At 40.6% G+C, this 23,612-nt stretch overlaps 1 protein-coding gene across 1 annotated transcript; it reads right to left on the bottom strand.

The window, feature by feature from the left end:
• Positions 1–9,444: 9,444 nt before the first annotated feature.
• Positions 9,445–14,559, bottom strand: LOC139453393 (chorion peroxidase-like). The gene is made up of 13 exons (XM_071235074.1): positions 14,497–14,559; positions 14,210–14,240; positions 12,973–13,084; positions 12,724–12,857; positions 12,345–12,518; positions 12,100–12,166; positions 11,696–11,790; positions 11,452–11,547; positions 11,237–11,329; positions 10,433–11,096; positions 10,136–10,305; positions 9,781–9,886; positions 9,445–9,505 (listed from the first exon to the last, which is right to left on the bottom strand). Exons 1-13 carry the CDS (start codon positions 14,557–14,559, stop codon positions 9,445–9,447), a joined length of 1,866 nt encoding a protein of 621 aa, XP_071091175.1.
• Between the last annotated feature and the right edge of the window lie 9,053 nt (positions 14,560–23,612).

The following is a 23,612-nucleotide window of genomic DNA, read 5'->3' as shown; positions in this document are numbered from 1 at the left end:
CGTTTCTGCTTCTGTCCAGTACAAAGTGGGAATGTCTGATACACCAAAGATGGGACCTTGTATTTATACTCATATTCCTGGATTAAATCAACACAGATTACCCTAGAATTCACACTCCCCTGGTGGGTATTATCCGACATATCTACATGGGGGAGCTAAACATCTTGGATTATGCGGAGGCAGGCTGATTATCCCGGTGCAGCGTCACCACCGCCATTGTTCTTGGTGTGGTGTATAAACATCAATAACGAGGCAGTTGGTAACTGTTTCTCACCAGGGGGTATTAACAAAGGGCATTATTGAGATTATATATAATAGTAACATATAAATAATAACTGAAACCGGAGAAAATGTAAGTTTCTTGTTAATTGACTAAAAATACTAATAAAATCATTCATGTCTCCCACAATCTCTATGAACTTCTCCATAAGATATGTCACGTGACCCTTCCCTTGAGATATGTAGTTCTTTTAGCTTGAACAGCACAAGGACCTTATCGGTGTTTTCGCTTCAAGGTTACTCTTGTTTGTGTATTCGGTCTTGCTATTGTAATCACTCTACTAATGTACTTTGAGAACATATATTCAGTACACCATCTCTCCCGAATTCATTTTTATTCGACGTTAAGTAGTAGTAGTAGTAGTAGTAGTAGTAGTAGTAGTAGTAGTAGTAGTAGTAGTAGTAGTAGTAGTAGTAGTAGTAGTAGTAGTAGTAGTAGTAGTATTGAGATCGATGACATGTATCAACCAAGTCAGCGAGCCTGACCACCCGATCCCGTTAGTCGCCTTTTACAGGCATAGTCGCCTTTTACGGCAAGCATGGGTTGCTGAAGACCAATTCCGTCCCGGAATCTTCACGGGCTAGTAGTAGTAGTAGTAGTAGTAGTAGTAGTAGTAGTAGTAGTAGTAGTAGTAGTAGTAGTAGTAGTAGTAGTAGTAGTAGTAGTAGTAGTAGTAGTAGTAGTAGTAGCAGTAGTTTGTTGTTTATGTAACACTGTTGCAGTAGTGGTATGCAATGTGTGTCGCAAGTGTCACGTGCTCATGTCATCTGCCAAAGTTTCTCATTTCCATACTCGATGAAAAACATACTGACTGTTGCATATATCAACGTTGACAACCAGTACTAACTTTCTAGAATTATAATTCAGATATGTATGTACCACATCAAATGTACGACTTGACATCGTGAATATGAATAAGTGGAAAATTTGCGATTACATGTAAATGTCACTTCCTATTAGCAATATCGATGATTGAAAATTAGTTTAAAAGTTGATCCTATATGTATTATTTCATTACATTGAGGGACTAGAAAATCCTCTAGACACGAAACGTAGTGACCACTTCAATGCATTTGTCTCCCAGTACTTGTCTACAAAGCTTGTCAAGAACAACTCGTGATGAGAAGCGGATTACCAACTGTCTCATTGTTATTATACCACTCTTAGAACAATTACAGTTGATGAGGACACGCCCAGATCAACAACATTCATTGATATAATCCCGGATTTGTGGTAAAAACAAGATTGAAACTTATCACGGATTATCATCAGCGACAGCGGATTACGGGATAATCTGTTTTTGTGTATTCGGCAAACATGGCTGTCCAAATATGTAAGAACCATGCCCGATCTATCCGCTCTCATATGCCAAATATTAATACAATCATTGCTTTTTAGAGCAACCTACATGTGCATCTGTATTCCTCTGTAGCACGTTCAGTGCTTTTAATGTATCTTTTAACAGTATATAATTATATTCATATACATACAATAATACGATACAATAATACGAATATTTAAATATCCTGCATACACAGGTGTTAATATTAAATACTTGTTTTTTCTCACTGTAAAACCTTAAGTTAAGAAAATAGACAAATGTTATCTCTGAAGAGTGAGTGAGTGAGGGAGTATCTTTTTACGCCGCTTTTGACAATTGTCCAGCAATATTAAGTCGTCGGACACCAGAAATGAGCTTTACACATTGTATCCATGTAGGGAATCGAGCCCGTGTCTTCGGTGTGACGAGCGATTATTTTAACCACTAGGCTACCCCACCGATCCTCTCTCTGAAAAATTCATAAGGTGGATAATGTTTCAGTTCCTGGATTATCTATATTAATATTGTTGTATATATTGCTTTCTGAGCTGGGAGTAGCGTTCACATATCATCATCACACGGTATTCATCTTCTACACTCCTCTTATTTTTCTTCAAACAGAACTCGCAGTATCTTTCATCATGAGGAATATTATTGTGTCTTCCAATCTGAACACATAATCCAAATATATTACATCTAAATTTTGCTAAATGCCACTTAATATATTGAGGTATGTTTATTGTTAGGTATGTTTCAGTATTGTGAAGTGACGTATATTGTTTATAGTAGTTGCTCTTTGATGAACCTTCCAAGGATAAGTGCCAATTTGTTGGAGAGCCGTGTTTAAATTCGTTTTAAAGATTTCAGCATCTCCCATGTTCTGCTGAATCCAGACTATACCAAATCCTAGGTGAAATACAATATTCCTAATTGAAGTAACCCATGTGTGTCTTCCAGCATTATCAATAGATATAAGTATAATGTAAATCTGATATGGTAGTCTATTATTGTAGAGGTGAATTAATATAGTCCAGTATTTTATATCTATTGTCATGTAAATACATTCTCTGCCAGTCTGCCACACTCTCCAAGAACCATGTTATTAAGAGTAATATTATTAAATCTAGGAAATCGTTTGCCGAATACAGTCTATGTACTTTACATTTACTTGTTATATGAAGTTCCCCAGATTTCAGCACAATAACACAATATTAGAACTATCATGCCGTCAAACGTTTTGAAGTTGTCTTCATGTGATAAATATCCGAATTTCTTTTGATAAATAAAGATGTTGATGAGTGATTTCTTGGCTTGAGCAGAAAGTAAGTTTATTTTCTGCTTCGAAGGCCATCAGCCCATGTACACAGTTGATTCAACAATATCCATAGATAGACAGACAGACAGACAGACAGACAGACAGACAGACAGACAGACAGACAGACAGTTTGATGAATTTCTCAACAATACATATGCCTCGCAATCAAATATGAAATGGAGTTCATCTTCAATGCTATTAGTATTACACATCCTACAAATTCGGTAAACATTTGTAGCTTCTTTACATCTGATATTACAGCGCAACGGCAGTTCATGCAATCTCAACAAACAGATATATCTTCTTAATTCCCTAACATAGATGTTTGTAACATAATATTCAACAGTCAGCAATGACTTAATATTCTTATAATGTGCAAGTCGTTTCGAATCATTGATACATAGTAGAAAACATAATAACTAAATAATTATAATAGGTTGATGTCTTAAGTAGCTCTCCATCAAAATACCACTTCTCATAATGTCGTAAATAACCACCATTTAGAAAAACAAATATTTTCTCTCCCATGATTTACAACATTTACATAAAATGTCAATCTTCGTTTGCAAACCAATAACACTGTCATAAAAAAATACATAAATCATCAGCATACAATAATTACAGTAGTTCCAAATAATCTACACCAATGTACATACATGTACCTCTTACATCTGCATTTACCATCATGCATTGAAATTCTGAAATCAAATTATATTAGACAAACCTGTATACACTTTTCAAAGCAGCTCCTGCTTTACCAAATACACTGTCATCAAATGAAGACACATGTGCAAGTCGTTTTTAATCATTGATAATACTAAATATGATTTTGAGCTTTAGTGGCTTTTGAAACAAGAATATTTGAACATACTGTCAACCTAGTAGAAAACATAATACCTACAAAATTATAATAGGTTGATGTCTTTAGTAGCTCTCCATCAAAATACCACTTCTCATAATGTCGTAAATAACCACCATTTAGAAAAAATATATATTTCTGTCTTATCCATATTTATCAGTAAGCCCCATCATTTACAAGTATTCACATCAATAAAGTAAAAACGTCCCCAAATTTTAGATAAATACTTTTGTACAAGACATTGCAAAGTGAAACTGTTATCCGTTGTGCAATAGCCTTTCCTAAATCCTGCCTGGGCCACAGGTATACTGTTAAAGTGATCAGAAAAACTTTTAAGACGCCCATTTAGAGCAGAATAACTTCCCAAAAATATCCATCAAAGATATGCTTCTATAATTATTAACACAGTCAAAGCTTCCTTTTTTATGGAGTGGTACAATAACACTCTCAGCCCATTCGGATGGAAAATTACCCGTTGACAAAATAGTATTATACATAACTAACAAATATGGAATTAAAACCGCTCTGCAGCATTGGATCATGTCAGCCTTAATACCATCTGGTCCTGCAGCTTTACCCTGCTTCAGATCTCTTATGAATATCATCATTAAGAATACATCATCATCAGTACAGAAATCACATAATTGTTCATTATGGTTATTTATAACATAATCTACCTGCTCAATGATGTCCGAGTTCACAAGTATATCAGTATGGTTTAAAATATTCTTAAAATAATCAAACCCATCTTCTTGGCAAATCTTGGTGGAAAGAGGATCACAACTTGTCTTCTTTGTCAATGCGATTATCTTTTTCCAGAATGATTTACTATCTCCACTACTGTCTACAAGTTCACGAACACAAGTCTCTTCGTATTCTTATCTCTTTTTCCTGTATACAGACCTGTAACTATACCTTAATGTTGAATATTTAGAAAGAAACTCCTTATCACCAGTAACTCTAAACTTGTCTAATACAATAAACTTTTTAGTCTTCATATCCTCACAGGCTTTATCGTAGCATTTTTTATCCAGATGTAAGTTTTGATTATCTAGCTCTAGTAAGTAATCCGCATGAAATAGAACCACTATGTACAGCATTGGCCAACGTTTCAACAGCTAAATCAACATTTAAAGACAATAAATGCATAAACTCATCCATGTGAAGTGCAGACAATGACTCAGAAACATGTTTCAAGTCATCACATATTTCATTTCTCCATGAATATCTGGGAATATTATTCACATGCATTTCCTTAACATTATTGACCTGTCTATCACATCCATGGAGTGGAAGTAGGAAAGGAAAGTAACCTGATTCACAGCTTGTCAAACAAAAATAGTTGAGCATAGTACATAATCAACCAAACAAGCGCCACCTTCCTTAAAACAAGTAAATGATCTCCAGCAAATCGTCCATTTACAATATGGACAGAAAACGTACAACAAAAGTCTATCAGATCCCACCGGGAAGTATTACACACCTCATCTCTGGTACTGCGGGGCACGTCAAATGCATCCGATACATACTCCATGTCTTATAAACATGTAATAAATCTGTTGTTGTCGTCGATAATAAAATCATTCAAATTACCAGACCCGTGAAGATTCCGGGGTAGAATACATGTAGGTCTTCAGCAACCCATGCTTGTCGTAAAATGTGATTATGCTTGTCGTAAAAGGCGACTAACGGGATTGGGTGGTCAGGCTCGCTGACTTGGTTGATGCATGTCATCGATCCCAATTGCGTGGATCGATGCTCATGATATTAATCACTGGATTGTCTGGTCCAGACTCTATTATTTACAGATCGCCGTCATATAGCTGGAATATTGCTGAGTACAGCGTTAAACAACAAACCAATCAACCAACCAATCAAATTACCACACCTTACATTATAGTCACCAGGAAGAATAATTTCGCAATCTGGATGTTCATATAACACAGCAGACAAGCTTTTATCTAAGTACTCTATACCCTTAGGGACTCTATTGTCTGTCATTTCTAAGTACAAATGTATACTGAAAAACAAAAGTTCCTGTGACATTGAATAAGATTTAATGCAAAGTTATGTTTTTTACCAAATCTGAAACAATTTCGGTTTGCTATGGATAAAAGACTCCTGTAAGTGTTCAAATGACTTAATTTGCCATACAGACTTCAGAAAATGCGTGATTTCATTAAAAAAAACATGAACATGCCAAAATGTCAATTTACAAATCAGTAGCGTGTGTGTCCCTCTCTGTCAAGCAACACATCTTCGTCTCATGGAATGGACCAGGCGTCCTGTGGGATATCTGTCCATATCTGCTGGAGAATGTGTCGAAGTTCCTACAGTGTCTGTGGAACACGTCGAATGTTGACGTCGAAGGCGCCGATCCATCTCATCCTATATGTGATCGATTGGTGAGAGATCAGTGGAGCGATCCGGCCAGGGTACATTCACGTTGTTTTGTTGAAGAAAATCCTGAACAAATCGAGCAATTTGAGGCCGGGCGTTGTCATGTTGAAAGGAAATGCCTGGGCCATGACGACGCAAAAACGGCAGGACAACAGGGCCGATGATCTCGTCGCGGTAGCGCTGTCCATTGAGATGTATCTCTACCACTATCACACAGGTCCTGTGTCTTGCTGTAATCCCACCCCATACCATAACGCTGCCGCCCCCGAACCGATCCTCATCCATGATACAATGATTGACGTAACGTTCACCTCGACGTCGATACAGTCGAATCCGTCCATCGCTGTGGCTGAGGTGAAAACGAGACTCGTCAGTGAATATAACTTGTCCTCAGTGCATGACCGTCCAGCGTAGACGCTGTCTGCACCATTGTATACGTGCTTGAAGGCCAGGGATGCTTCTTGCAGTCACTGTTGCTGGCTGGAATCGATTTCGTAGGTGTGTTGTTCGAATCCAGTTGTCTTGTCGAATATTTGTTACGCGTGGACTGCCACTCCGAGGATGGTCTCTGGCTGCATTCGTCTGTTGCCAACGTTGCCATAAACACCAAATGGTGTTCCTGTGGACGTTTAATTGCCTTGCAACATCACGCTTCAAGCATACCAATGACTTCGGACAGGCGTTGTTTTTCGTAATGTTGAATAGTTGAGTAATTTTGTTGTTTTTCTGAGTGGTTCCTGTCAGCACGATGCTAAACAATGCGTATGGAATCCCATTAACGCACATGTTTTCATACCCATGCTTGGGTAGTGAAATGCATGGGACTTGCATAAAAGTCATCTTTTGCATGGAATGCATGCTTTTCTGTAGCAGTTGCGTTTTTTGTGACTTGATTTTCATGCATGTACTACAATATTGAAAACCAAACTTTACTTGTTTGAAAAATACACTAAACTATTGGTGTCGAAGGAACTTTTGTTGTTGAGTATATTAACAGGATGGATATACACAAAACCAACAAGTAAATTACGTGTGAGATTAAATATACTCTTATCAAGTAACAGAAATACAAAATGTATCATGTCTGTGTAGTCAATAATAACACAGCGCAGACCATGTGATAGTGAAGTGCGAACACACACAGACACGCCCTCTCGGTAGTTTACCCTCTGCAGTTCGTGTAGACGTGTAGTCTCTATGCTTTCCTTGGTGCAGTGTATCTCTAGAAGATCAAACATACTGTGATCAGTGCAAATAAACTTCAATATAACTTCATGATTTATTCTATCAAATGCCTTTGAAAAATCAACGAAGATGCTATAAAATCTACCATTAGTTTTTGAGAGAGATATTTGTGCAAATGCCTGTAATGCGAAAATGTGATCAATAAAAAAATATCCGGATCCAAATCCAGCTTAAGAGCTTAATATTCGTGTATAATATTATTAATGTCACACCAGGATTGTAATGTTTTATCCAGAATATATGTCAGAACTTTGCACAGTGAGTAAATAAGAGATATACCCCTGTAATTAGCTGTAATATAAAACAAGCTACAAACATGAATGTTTGTTGATTCATGCACATGTCTACATGCTCGTTGAGAGGTCAGATGAAGTGAAATGAGATTTAACGTCATATTCACTTCCACAGCTACTCGCACTTTGTAAAGGGTCATGCGATTATTCATTTGACCGCTTACACATATGCTAGCTTTGTCGCGGTACCTCGAGCTCATAGTACACATTATCCTCGACAGTGGATATACATGCATATAGTTCTATTCGTCCTTGATATTTCTTCCTGTATAAGGATAGAGTTCACATGGTCCAAAGCAGTGCTTCCTATACATATATATAGTTCACATTATCACAGAGGGTGCCTCCGTACCATCAATAATGTGAACTATATGTACGCGAAGGACAATGGGGATTATTGTACATATGTAATAAATAAACATATATATACATATTAGGAAACTCTGCCTGGGACGATGCGAATTATATGCGGGTATAGGAGGCACCCTCTGTGATAATGGGAATTATACATATACATAGGAAGCACTGCTTTTGGGCAATGTGAACTCCATTGTTGTCCATGTACAGTAAGCACTATCAAGGACGAATAGAACTATATGCATGTATAGGAAGCACTGTCGAGGATAATCTGTATTATCATACGCGTATAGGAAACATGATCTGGGACAATATGAAGAATATACATACATAAGGAAACACTTTCTGTGACAATGTAAACTATATACACGATTATCAAGCACTGTCTGCTATGTGAACTATTTGCGTGTGTAGGAAGCACTTGCAGCGAAAATGGGAAGTGTAATACATGTATGGGAAGTACTGTCTGGCACAATGTGAGCTGTACACTTACTGAAAGCACTGCTCGGAACAGTGAGATTGTATGGAACATGTATTGTTAGAAACAATATGTATCTAGGCCCTGGATACTATGTCATCATACCAAACATTAACACAAATGTGAAAGATATCAATGTGCCAATCAGCCTACCAAACGGTAGATGAATAACACCAAACCAACAAAGTAAGAGACCATGAATCACAAATACAAAAGAGAACGTGTTTATTACAAAACAGTTGAAAAATTAACAAATACAATCAAATGTTATATATGATATAACACAAGTATAATTGTTCAATATTGTTTCTATTAAACATGATATATGAATCTTCACACATGATCACACATATATTGATAGTTGCTTTAAGCACCACATCAACAATATATTATACAATATCATACAATGACAAAAAACAAAAAAACATCTCCTTTATAGGTCTATGAAATAGTGCAAGTCATATATATAGAATATGTTTTTCCCTTGACGAATAAATTATACAATGCCATAAACATATACTGCCAATAATATTGCAACTTTATGCTTTGATTAAACGCTTTGACAGTGTAACTGGTGGATTCACTTACTTAATTGGTTACCAATTCGTTTTGTTCTCATATAAAGTGTAGGCATTATAATCAGGTATAATGTTAACTGACATTTCCGTTAATAATTCCAGCATTATTAGTGAAATGCCATACCTAAATGTACTTGGCATTACATATTTAGTATGAAGATAGTTGAACAAAAACGTCAAAAATATCATGTATTCTGTGATTTATGCTTCTTACAAACCATGACGAGTAGTTAGGGCTATATATGTTGGAACACCAAAATGTTATGTTTCAAGTCTTCGGTTTCTTTTGTTGAATTTAAGGGTAGGCTAAGCAACCTCTCATCTCCGCCATTTGGTTAAATCGATTGTTGGAAGATCGTTGCAGGGTATCATAGGATTGCTGTGAAATACAAAAATGCGTCAAAATATTAACATTTCCGTCAGCATACTTCATATGATCTGGTTTGACATATATATCCTATATAACTGAATGAGCTCGAATATGTTACATTCAAAGTGTGTCACGAAGTGTAAAAGGATCCAGGATACAATTCTGATCAATGTTCACTGAATGAAGTACGCCAGATATACCCTGTCGCATATTAATATGAGTTCTGTCTGTCCGAGATAATTAATTACTGACGTGCAAAGGAGATGAATGTCTTCATTGCCTACCTTTCTTTTGAGTACACTGTAAAAGGATCTCTTTGGATGGACTTCACTCCTGAATTCCTACAAAGAATCTTTGCAAAGCGCATTCGTCGGATCTCAGACAGTTGTCCTGAAATAGAAAACGCAATAAATATCTATATGTACAATTACTTCTGAGAACAAGAGAGTATCTTTTTTCTGTGTCATTGAAACACTAAAACATTTTGACATATTCAAAATTAGAAATGCAATAAAATTCATATTATAATATAACATTCTCATCTTAAAGGCATATTAAGTTATCTAATAAGTACATAGTTTGACATCAACTAAATAGTTTAACAAACATACAAGCACACAGAAACAGACTGGACGGTACCTGATGTAAAGCCCTTTCTTGGATGGGATGTTTCGAACCAGAATGAGTCGCCATATTTCAGGTCATGGAACTGTTGACCAATCAGACAAGCGAGGAGAGGGCCCACTGCGCCGCCATGCACATGGTGTTCAGCTACTGCACCGGTGAAGACGTCGATGTCATCAGGGGATCTGAAGCAAGAATACATAAACGTATGGAGATCTTGAGAAATGTCAAATAAGGGTTAAAGTATCTTTATTTCATATTTTTTTTACAATAACTCTGTACACATATAAGAGTAAATTAAATTAGACAAACCTGTATACACTTTTCAAAGCAGCTCCTGCTTTACCAAATACACTGTCATCCAATGAAGTCACTTCCGATAGCTGACATGCCTTACGAAAGCTGTTGTATGATGGCAGGCCATGATCACGACCTCTCTGAATGTTCAAGGACACGATGTCAAAGCCGTTATTGCCCGACGTCTCAAACAAATGCTCAGTCATCCCACTGTTGATGAAGCGGTTAACCTCCTGATGTCTGTCCTTGAGGATAGCCTTCAGCACGGTGTCCAGATCTTTGATAACCTCAGAAGGTCTGAAGAAGAGCTGTTCTATGGGTACATGTCGGTCTCCGAGGGTCAGGAAACGTGGAATGGTGGAGTGGCCGTATCTGAAGGCGGCAGTGGCGAAGACGTTGTAGATGGTTGGGTTTTGAGTAAAGTTGTACCTGAAGCTGAAGCCGGGGGTCAGTCTGTACTTCCTCATGGCCAAGGGCCCAACAATAATGGGCAGCCATTCGCGGTAGGTGACTTGTTGGATGATGGCTGACACGATCTTTCTGGCCTCCTCAAACAAGACATCATCAGGAGTGGTCGATGGCATGACATCAGCAAGTTCTTTGACAAGACGATTGTGTTCTCTGACAAACACGGTGTGTAGCACGGCCAGACCAGGGAACACGTTCACACGGTCGTCACCTGATGATGAAGTTAGTTATAAAGAAGGTGTGACAGTGTTGTGAATTATCATTCGAAATTTACCAAATAGTCATGTGTGAAGTACAATATAAACAGATTCTGAAAATAGTACTACGGATACATTATTAAGTTGTATTTACCAGCTTCAAAACACCATTCGTTGGTATTGCTTGTTCGACAGTTGCCTTGGTTGGATTCTGGCAACAGGTTATCTCCCTTGGTTTTCATGTAGGCTGAAAAGTTGAATGACGACATTAATTTGTATATACCAATTACTCTCCACGGCATTTGCCAAGTTTTAAAATATTTGTTTGATCATGAATTATAATTTAAAACAAAATATTGCCTGACTTACCTCCATTCCTGAGGTGATTGATCTGATCCTGACTGAGTCCGTACACGTTAGAGGCGTCCACAAAGGACGTCAGTAGGTTCAACTGTTCTCGAGTATCTGGAAGTGACATGGTTTTAAATATGGATGTTATCATACAGTGTTGTTTATGACTTTCGTTACTTAATAAGATGATCATAAACATAATGACAGAACAATCCTACATTGAAATGAGGTAACCTTCACAGCCTTGTATTCATATACTCACTCCTTCCAGGTGCTGGGGCTGATCTTTTGAACTCCATGCAGTTCTTTTGGAAATGTCCTTCATTTACTGGCATGGTTATTGGGAAACAAGGACCGCTGGAACAGTGAAATACCAGAAGAATTAACACGTTTCCTAGTTCCAATCACACATTGTTATGATAATGGTTATGATATGTTATGATACACAAACACATGCTTATGATGTAGTCGGAATCGTACAGTAGACTTTTATAATCATGGAAAAGGTTGTATCCGTTTCATCCTTATTATAAGCATGTATACAATGTCATGTAATTTTAAAGTTTGGTATTTCTGATTCATTTATTTAAAATATCTCGACCAGTTATTTCCATTGACACAAACAGAATGATTAAGTGTGGAAAATATAGAATGTTAATTGCTTACCCAGCTCGTACATCAGAATGCATCTCTCCAGGTGTGTGACCATCGCAACATTTAGATTGAACATCACCTTGAAGGATTATGAGGATTGGTTAAGTTGATACAAAGATTTAGATGCATAGCGTAATTATTGATATAGGTTCGAAAAATATGGATCACAAAAACAAATATATCACAGTTTGTCTGATTTCATCATCACACGTCTGGTCACTTTGATGGTCAGAGAGTATTGGCCATTTGGCACGTACCTGCATGAAGAGGAGTTCCGGTGAGATCATGGTCCACAAACTGCCCCCACTGCATCACCATCACCGTGTGGTCGTCAGAAGGACTGTCAACTCCCGGATGGACGGCCACACTGATGGCGCGTGGACTGGGAAGGGGATAACCATCTACGCCTCTCATTCGGGGAACGAACTTGCCTGAAAAGCCAAACTTTTGCTTTTAAAGTTCACTAAAGTATAGTTAGTTGTGATATTGAAAGGGCATAACTAAATGTTCCCATTGCAATACTTACAAGACTTGCTTCCAAACGGTCTGATTTATTAATGAAAATCGCCCTGGTCATAAGCATGAAATAATGATTTTTAAGTTCCAATATCTATGTGAAGAAAATCTGTTCTTTACCATCATCATATGCAGGATCAATAAATCTCTTGAATGGTTGGTTGGTTGACCCCCAGGTTGGCCAGCGAACATTGTTGCAACTTCCGTCTATTGTCCGGTAGCGGGCGTCTTGTCTGCAGTTGATAGAGCGCCGTCTGTAAAAGTGAATGATGTTATCAAGTCCAATGATAATTGGTGTAGGTATCAACTACATTAAACTCTCAACCACAAACGAAGGTGTCCATAGATGAGAGTTAGTACGAAACTGACCTGATGGTGTGTTTGTCTTGATACTTGGGTGTGCTGATGTCTTCAATGGAAATCTGAGACGTCTCGGCGGCGTCAGCCAGTGTACAAACAACATACTTGTCTTCGTCATCACCTACGTCTAAGTAAAGGCATTAATACACTGCTTACTATCATGGGACAATGTCAGAGTCCTTTAACTTCGAAAGTCTGATCAAAGGTCGCACCATCTGAACTGGATGATGTTCTATATTGTACAATGATGTTTGAGAACAAGTATCAGCAACATATTTGTTTTAAATAATCGGAATTTGTCATCTGTATATCCCATATGCAATAAATCCTCTGAAACATATAAGTTTAAGTATGATCAGATTTGTCAGTTAAACCAATGGACAAATCATGGATAGTGATGCTGTTAATTTTGAATAATGAGACTTCTTACCATGCAGGAGTCTGAACAAGATGTCCATTCTGTTTTCTCTGTCCAGCGTTTGTCCATCAACTGCTCCTTGGTGGTCACCCCAAGTCGTTGGTGAAGTTTGTGTCGCACCAGCAACATCTAATAGGTAAATAAGTACAGAGTATAGAGAAATAGGGCTGTTACAGATTATGAATGCAATCACAAAAACTTTCATACTTTCCCACCCCATATTTTGTTCTATAAAGTGGCGTTAAACCGGGTCTTTGAATCTGTCTGGAAATATCAACACGAGTCATTTCATGTGCATCTTTCAGGGTATACCCAAACACATATTTATTCATCTTATCTCTCAATCTTAGAATTCAAGAGAACATCATTATCTCCAACAATCGCTTCTTCAAATGTGTACCCCGAAGTGTAACAATGTAACCGGTCTGAACTTACTGTTCGTTGATGACACATCAGTGACATCGTCAAGGAATTTCGTGTTCATCTCATGATCCATTCCAACCAGATCTGATTGTATTGCCTTGACTGAAGGAAAGGTAGTTTAGTCAAACAACTGGTATCTCAAAATATAATATCAGTACATTAAAACATTCAAACTATATTTGGTGATATTGATTTCATCAAAGGCCCATCTCTACATTGAAGGACTAAGCATAATAGTAAGTAGAAAGTTGGCATCTTTAACACAGATATCTCATTATCTCAGCATATAACATGATGCCAGTTGCGTGAGTAACGCCCAAGCAGATGAAACTGAAATAGTATTATTCCATCCTTCACTATAGCTTGTCAAGATTTGGTTCATAATTTTTAAAACACTATACTCACGTTGCTCAATGACGGAATCTATGTGGTTAACCTATAAGGGAATGAGTAAACATAGGTCAAATAATCGGTCTAGGGTAAAACAGATGTGATAATCTCAAACACCGTATGCCACCCGTTACTTTGAACATGATGAGAGAAAGAAGTTTCAGAACAATAAACCCAGAGTAAGAAATTACATGACATTTCTTATATAAACTGATTTTCTACAGACATTCATGACTAGCCAGATAAATACCAATACTGATAATGAGAAGAAAAGATAAAAGAAGAAACAAAACACAACCTACCTCTGTGTCCGCCTCTCCAGCAGCGACCACGGTCAACATACACACAAACAACACAGCTTTCATCGTTTCTGCTTCTGTCCAGTACAAAGTGGGAATGTCTGATACACCAAAGATGGGACCTTGTATTTATACTCATATTCCTGGATTAAATCAACACAGATTACCCTAGAATTCACACTCCCCTGGTGGGTATTATCCGACATATCTACATGGGGGAGCTAAACATCTTGGATTATGCGGAGGCAGGCTGATTATCCCGGTGCAGCGTCACCACCGCCATTGTTCTTGGTGTGGTGTATAAACATCAATAACGAGGCAGTTGGTAACTGTTTCTCACCAGGGGGTATTAACAAAGGGCATTATTGAGATTATATATAATAGTAACATATTAATAATAACTGAAACCGGAGAAAATGTAAGTTTCTTGTTAATTGACTAAAAATACTAATAAAATCATTCATGTCTCCCACAATCTCTATGAACTTCTCCATAAGATATGTCACGTGACCCTTCCCTTGAGATATGTAGTTCTTTTAGCTTGAACAGCACAAGGACCTTATCGGTGTTTTCGCTTCAAGGTTACTCTTGTTTGTGTATTCGGTCTTGCTATTGTAATCACTCTACTAATGTACTTTGAGAACATATATTCAGTACACCATCTCTCCCGAATTCATTTTTATTCGACGTTAAGTAGTAGTAGTAGTAGTAGTAGTAGTAGTAGTAGTAGTAGTAGTAGTAGTAGTAGTAGTAGTAGTAGTAGTATTGAGATCGATGACATGTATCAACCAAGTCAGCGAGCCTGACCACCCGATCCCGTTAGTCGCCTTTTACAGGCATAGTCGCCTTATACGGCAAGCATGGGTTGCTGAAGACCAATTCCGTCCCGGAATCTTCACGGGCTAGTAGTAGTAGTAGTAGTAGTAGTAGTAGTAGTAGTAGTAGTAGTAGTAGTAGCAGGAGCAGCAGTAGTTTGTTGTTTATGTAATACTGTTGCAGTAGTGGTATGCAATGTGTGTCGCAAGTGTCACGTGCTCATGTCATCTGCCAAAGTTTCTCATTTCCATACTCGATGAAAAACATACTGACTGTTGCATATATCAACGTTGACAACCAGTACTAACTTTCTAGAATTATAATTCAGATATGTATGTACCACATCAAATGTACGACTTGACATCGTGAATATGAATAAGTGGAAAATTTGCGATTACATGTAAATGTCACTTCCTATTAGCAATATCGATGATTGAAAATTAGTTTAAAAGTTGATCCTATATGTATTATTTCATTACATTGAGGGACTAGAAAATCCTCTAGACACGAAACGTAGTGACCACTTCAATGCATTTGTCTCCCAGTACTTGTCTACAAAGCTTGTCAAGAACAACTCGTGATGAGAAGCGGATTACCAACTGTCTCATTGTTATTATACCACTCTTAGAACAATTACAGTTGATGAGGACACGCCCAGATCAACAACATTCATTGATATAATCCCGGATTTGTGGTAAAAACAAGATTGAAACTTATCACGGATTATCATCAGCGACAGCGGATTACGGGATAATCTGTTTTTGTGTATTCGGCAAACATGGCTGTCCAAATATGTAAGAACCATGCCTGATCTATCCGCTCTCATATGCCAAATATTAATACAATCATTGCTTTTTAGAGCAACCTACATGTGCATCTGTATTCCTCTGTAGCACGTTCAGTGCTTTTAATGTATCTTTTAACAGTATATAATTATATTCATATACATACAATAATACGATACAATAATACGAATATTTAAATATCCTGCATACACAGGTGTTGATATTAAATACTTGTTTTTTTCTCACTGTAAAACCTTAAGTTAAGAAAATAGACAAATGTTATCTCTGAAGAGTGAGTGAGTGAGGGAGTTCTTTTTACGCCGCTTTTGACAATTGTCCAGCAATATTAAGTCGTCGGATACCAGAAATGAGCTTTACACATTGTATCCATGTAGGGAATCGAGCCCGTGTCTTCGGTGTGATGAGCGATTATTTTAACCACAGTAGATAACTTTGGATAACCAGAGCACCACTTAGGTGGTGCTCTGACGTCATCAAGGTCACGTGACTGTCAGTGTCTCATTAATATGCAGAATAACTCATTAATATGCAAATGTATGCATGACGTTATAGGTCAATTAGGTTAATAAAGGGTCAACTGACCAGATGCAATCATGCAGTTAATGACTTGACCATTCGTTAACCGTACAACACGGGATAGTAATGAATGTCCCTATATGGACATGTTACTACGACCGGGGTTGGGTTGGGTCTTGACTCACGCGGAAATGGAATGTCATTGTGAGACCATTTTGGCGGGAGAACATGTGGTGAACATTTGAACCTTTTGCTTTGAAGACATTTCTCTGTGCACATTCGTGGCCGGCTATGTGTGGTAGGATTAAAAAAAAATGCCCAGGAACAGGTGCATGTAGAAAGATCTCCCGATATTCAATTACATTCATTAAGGGTCAACTGACCGGATGCAATCATGCAATTAATTACTTGACCATTCGTTAAAGGTAGAACAACACGTGTCTAAAAACAAGATGGCGGACGTTGCCATGAACGCTCACGGGCTGTCACGTGTCCTCGGTTTGAATCTCGCGCCTGACCTACAAGTCAGTTCTATGAGGCACCATTCCACATCTCAGGCTACGTTGATCCATAAGTGCAATAACTCATTCATTGTGAAATATAATCATGACGTCACAGGTCAGAAATAAGTAATGAGAGGTATGTTGTTCCAATGCAAGAAGGAAATGTATTAATGAGTCCTTCATTAAGTGAGAACAAAGCATAGTAATGAGTGTCCCTATATGGAAGTGGCTACTACGAGGTTCAAATGTGATTCACGGGGAAAGGAATGTCATTGTTAGACATATTCCATTGATGCATGTATTTCGTGCAGTTATGACTGTCACATGTGGCAAAGAGGGGTGTGAGTTGAATTTCCATAGAAACCACATGTCCAGTTCTTAACTCTTCTAGTGTTACCTCTTATAAGTTCCTTTTAACATTCAGTTGCCATGACAACTAAATAAAAAATAAGGGTTAACAGTCTTGACTCCAAGAGGTCAGCTCTGAGAAATATAGAGTCGGTATCGCGAAACCCGTGTGTTGAAGACTGCAAAGTATGCCAGTCGGGTCTGAGACGTTTTAATACTGTAAAATTACATTCTTTTTCTAAAAGATGTTTGGAGTTTAAAATGTCGATTCAGTTTCCTTTTTTCAATGGAAAAATACTCGTTTAACCCATACCCAGAATCATTTTCATGAGAAAAAATAGAGTGAAATAACGTAGTTTAGTGGATAACTTCTAAGAGATAAGATTACTTGAGCATTCATTAACAAAGAACAATGGATAGTAATGAATATCCTTATATGGAAACTTAGGTCACCAATCCCTCACTAATATGCAAGATAACTCATTAATGTGTAAATGTATAAGTGATGTATCAGGTGAATTAGATGAATACAGGGTCAACTGACCAGATGCAATTTACTTACATTAACAAAGAACAATGGATAGTAATGAATATCCTCATATGGAAACTTGACATCGCACGCGAAATGGAATGTTATTGCGACTGAATTTTGCCGCCTTTTTGCACCTTTTCTCCATGCTCATTCGGGGGGGGGGGGGGGGGGGGGGGGGGGGGGGGGGGGGGGGGGGGGGGGCTGCGTCTGCTGAGATTATCAGCCCAGGAGTAAGAGTGTGATCTATGTCCATATGTGTTATAAAAACTCAACGGTCGTGTTGAGTGACTGACATTTTCACTCTAACCTTGGTGACAGATAAGACGTCCGTTTTCAAAATGAAGAGAGTTTCAGAGGATATATTTGGACCTACAGTCATTTTCACAAAGCATAGCAAGACAAGTCGAGAAAAACATGTCGGAGAAAATCAATGGCATCAAAGGGGTCGCCGAAGAGACTGGTTGCATCTAAGAAGAAAAAAGATGACAACCAAGAAAGCGAAAATGACTATACTGAAAATGCAACCCGTGTCGAAAGTAAAGGCTGTTGTGAAACGAATCCGACCTGCCTTGAAGCGTCGCATTGCTGAAGGTAATACAAGAATGCTTCAGACCCCCTCATCGGGCACTTGTATTTGATCACTATGGAGGTTACCACCTGTCCAGACTGAGACAAGAGTTTTACGCGAAAAGATAATCTACAGAGACATCAGAAGCAGGTGCACAGGTCAACTCAAGACTCGTCTTCTCTTCTTCCTCCTCTGGATAAACACCCTCCTCCTCCTCCTCTGGATAAACACCCTCCTCCTCCTCCTCCTCCTCCTCTGGATAAACACCCTCCTCCCCCTCCTCCTCCTCTGGATAAACACCCTCCTCCTCCTTCTCCTCTGCATAAACACCCTCCTCCTCCTCCTCCTCCTCTGGATAAACACCCTCCTCCTCCTCCTCCTCTGGATAAACACCCTCCTCCTCCTCCTCCTCTCCTCCTCTGGATAAACACCCTCCTCCTCCTCCTCCTCCTCCTCTGGATAAACACCCTCCTCCTCCTCTGGATAAACACCCTCCTCCTCCTCCTCCTCCTCCTCCTCTGGATAAACACCCTCCTCCTCCTCATCATCCTCCTCTGGATAAACACCTCCTCCTCCTCTGGATAAACACCCTCCTCCTCCTCCTCCTCCTCCTCCTCCTCTGGATAAACACCCTCCTCCTCCTCCTCCTCTGGATAAACACCCTCCTCCTCCTCCTCCTCCTCTGGATAAACACCCTCCTCCTCCTCCTCCTCCTCCTCTGGATAAACACCCTCCTCCTCCTCCTCCTCCTCCTCCTCTGGATAAACACCCTCCTCCTCCTCCTCCTCCTCCTCTGGATAAACGCCTCCTCCTCCTCCTCCTACTCCTCTGGATAAACACCCTCCTCCTCTGGATAAACACCCTCCTCCTCCTCCTCCTCCTCTTCTGGATAAACACCCTCCTCCTCCTCCTCTGGATAAACACCCTCCTCCTCCTCCTCTGGATAAACACCCTCCTCCTCCTCCTCCTCTGCATAAACATCCTCCTCCTCCTCCTCCTCCTCTGGATAAACACCCTCCTCCTCCTCCTCCTCCTCCTCTGGATAAACACCCTCCTCCCCCTCCTCCTTCTCTAGATAAACACCCTCCTCCTCCTCCTCTGGATAAACACCCTCCTCCTCCTCCTCTGGATAAACACCCCTCCTCCTCCTCCTCCTCCTCCTCTGGATAAACACCCTCCTCCCCCCTCCTCCTCCTCTGGATAAACACCCTCCTCCTCCTTCTCTAGATAAACACCCTCCTCCTCCTCCTCTGGATAAACACCCTCCTCCTCCTCCTCTGGATAAACACCCTCCTCCCCCTCCTCCTCCTCTGGATAAACACCCTCCTCCTCCTCCTCCTCTGGATAAACACCCTCCTCCTCCTCCTCCTCCTCTGGATAAACACCCTCCTCCTCCTCCTCCTCCTCTGGATACACACCCTCCACCTCCTCCTCTAGATAAACACCCTCCTCCTCCTCCTCTGGATAAACACCCTCCTCCTCCTCCTCTGGATAAACACCCTCCTCCTCCTCCTCCTCCTCCTCTGGATAAACACCCTCCTCCCCCTCCTCCTCCTCTGGATAAACACCCTCCTCCTCCTTCTCTAGATAAACACCCTCCTCCTCCTCCTCTGGATAAACACCCTCCTCCTCCTCCTCTGGATAAACACCCTCCTCCCCCTCCTCCTCCTCTGGATAAACACCCTCCTCCTCCTCCTCCTCTGGATAAACACCCTCCTCCTCCTCCTCCTCCTCCTCTGGATAAACACCCTCCTCCTCCTCCTCCTCCTCTGGATACACACCCTCCACCTCCTCCTCTGGATAAACACCCTCCTCCTCCTCCTCCTCTGGATAAACACCCTCCTCCTCCTCTTCCTCTGGATAAACACCCTCCTCCTCCTCCTCCTCTGGATAAACACCCTCCACCACAACCAACACCTCCTCTTCCTCCTCCTCCTCCTCCTCCTCCTCCTCCTACTCCTGCTCCTACTCCTCAGGAAACCTGTGTCGAAAATAAAAAGCTGCTGTGAAATGAACCCAAGCTGTCTTTAAGCATTGCATGGGTGAAGGGTATTAAAGAATGGTTCAGACCCTCTTATCGCGCACTTGTATTTGTTCACTATGGAGGTTACCAACTGTCCAGACTGTGGCAAGAGTTTTGCGCGAAAAGATAATCTACAGAGACATCAGAAGCAGGTGCATAGATCAACTCAAGACTCGTCTTCTGGATAAACACCCTCCTCCTCCTCCTCCTCCTCCTCTGGATAAACGCCCTCCTCCTCCTCCTCCTACTCCTCTGGATAAACACCCTCCTCCTCTGGATAAACACCCTCCTCCTCCTCTTCTGGATAAACACCCTCCTCCTCCTCCTCTGGATAAACACCCTCCTCCTCCTCCTCTGGATAAACACCCTCCTCCTCCTCCTCCTCTGCATAAACATCCTCCTCCTCCTCCTCCTCCTCTGGATAAACACCCTCCTCCTCCTCCTCCTCCTCTGGATAAACACCCTCCTCCCCCTCCTCCTCCTCTGGATAAACACCCTCCTCCTCCTTCTCTAGATAAACACCCTCCTCCTCCTCCTCTGGATAAACACCCTCCTCCTCCTCCTCTGGATAAACACCCTCCTCCTCCTCCTCCTCCTCCTCCTCTGGATAAACACCCTCCTCCCCCTCCTCCTCCTCTGGATAAACACCCTCCTCCTCCTTCTCTAGATAAACACCCTCCTCCTCCTCCTCTGGATAAACACCCTCCTCCTCCTCCTCTGGATAAACACCCTCCTCCCCCTCCTCCTCCTCTGGATAAACACCCTCCTCCTCCTCCTCCTCTGGATAAACACCCTCCTCCTCCTCCTCCTCCTCTGGATAAACACCCTCCTCCTCCTCCTCCTCCTCTGGATAAACACCCTCCACCTCCTCCTCTGGATAAACACCCTCCTCCTCCTCCTCCTCTGGATAAACACCCTCCTCCTCCTCTTCCTCTGGATAAACACCCTCCTCCTCCTCCTCCTCTGGATAAACACCCTCCACCACAACCAACACCTCCTCTTCCTCCTCCTCCTCCTCCTCCTCCTCCTCCTACTCCTGCTCCTACTCCTCAGGAAACCTGTGTCGAAAATAAAAAGCTGCTGTGAAATGAACCCAAGCTGTCTTTAAGCATTGCATGGGTGAAGGGTATTAAAGAATGGTTCAGACCCTCTTATCGCGCACTTGTATTTGTTCACTATGGAGGTTACCAACTGTCCAGACTGTGGCAAGAGTTTTGCGCGAAAAGATAATCTACAGAGACATCAGAAGCAGGTGCATAGATCAACTCAAGACTCGTCTTCTCTTCTTCCTCCTCTGGATAAACAACTTACTCCTCCTACTCCTCCTCTTCCCGATAAATACCCTCCTCCACCTCATCAGGAAATATCTCCACGTTTGCTTTCATCTCGGGAACACGACCGATACGGACGATTCAAGTTCCTTATACCCTCCAATAGCATCGTTGTTGGACCCAGTGGATGCGGAAAGTCGGTGTTTGTCTTCAACCTATTACGTCGTGGATTCGTTCAACCCCTGCCCGACTGTATTGTCTGGTGTTATACTGTGTTGCAACCGCCTTACGATAGCATTCTTCAAACTTTACCTCAAGTACGGTTTGTGAAAGGAATACCTTACAATCTCGAAGATGAAAACTTCTTCGATGCCCGTTATCAGAACATGATGGTGTTGGATGACTTTTTGTCTGAAGCAAAGAATGACAATCGGATTTCCCGTCTGTTTACCCAAACCTCCCACCACAAAAATGTCATTATATATTTGCTATTGCAAAACCTCTTCCCGAGAGGTAATGAATCTAGGGACATTGCTCTAAATTCTCATTATGTCACACTTTTCAATTCGCCAGTGGACAGACAGCAGGTGAAGTTATTCGCCAGAAGAATATTTCCTGAAGACATTGGTAAATTTATGACTCTTTATGAAAGGGCTGTTGAAACCCCTTATGGACACCTTACAGTGGATCTCAAACCCGGTACAAGTGAGAAGAATAGATTACATGTCAACGTCTTGACAACCAGCGACAATCAACCTGATCACAGTGCTTCACAACAACAACAACAACAACAACAACAAAAACAACGGGTAAAAGATGTCTCTCTAGCATTAGACGTGCAGACAGCTCCTGACATTCGTGCTGATCACACTTCGAAAGAAAGGTCTCTAAGCTCTGACGACGACGACGTTGAAACAGCATCCATCTCGAGTGACGACACAGGACCTTTTACCATGGCCACTGCGTGTACTGACTGCGGCGTATTGATAGACAATGTGCACGATCTACAGCGACATATTAGATCATGGTGTCCAGCAAACAGCAACTTGAAATGCAAAAGAAAATGTCTCAGATACGAGAGTGACGACAACGGTGACGACGATGAGGAACGACTTCCTGAACAGAAAGGTGGAGGTCTCGCTGTCAAACGTCGTCGCTGGAAGCCGCCAAACACCGACGTGGATGCGGAGGAGTGGCAAAATGTTGGTTTACAACGCATCTGGAATCGTGTGTACAACATCAAGCACGACGCAATGAAACTCAAGAGGAAAAAGTACAGACAACAGGGTCGAACAGAAGAATGGATTGACAGAAAAATGAAACAGATGTGGGAAAGCGAATTGACCGACGGTCTCAAAAGTGTCATAGAGTTCTCCCAATATTTTAGACAGGCGCCTCTATTTCAACCCATCCTAGACAGCCTGAGCGATATGGATCCTGGCACTGATCAATCTATTATCAAAAACAAGATCGCTCGTTTCACGAAAACTGTGATGAAAGACATTCTGACTCGTGTAGACATACCTGAAGCAGATAGTGACACTGAATCTATCTCAGCCGCCGACGCTGGCGATGACGAGCAGAGCGAGCAAGAATAAAAACCTTGCTCTCGTGTTACAACCCTTCGGTTGAGATTTTGTGTTACCAAAGCAATGACACGGAAGAATCGGTCACCGAGTCGAGGTAAAGGAAGAAGATTTGGACTTATCCATGTATTGAAAACAGGACCTGTCATT

Source organism: Haliotis cracherodii, unplaced genomic scaffold, assembly GCF_022045235.1.
Source record: "Haliotis cracherodii isolate W230 unplaced genomic scaffold, xgHalCrac1.p SCAF_9, whole genome shotgun sequence".
NCBI lineage: Eukaryota > Metazoa > Mollusca > Gastropoda > Lepetellida > Haliotidae > Haliotis > Haliotis cracherodii.
This window is presented reverse-complemented; position numbering and strand designations above follow the sequence as displayed.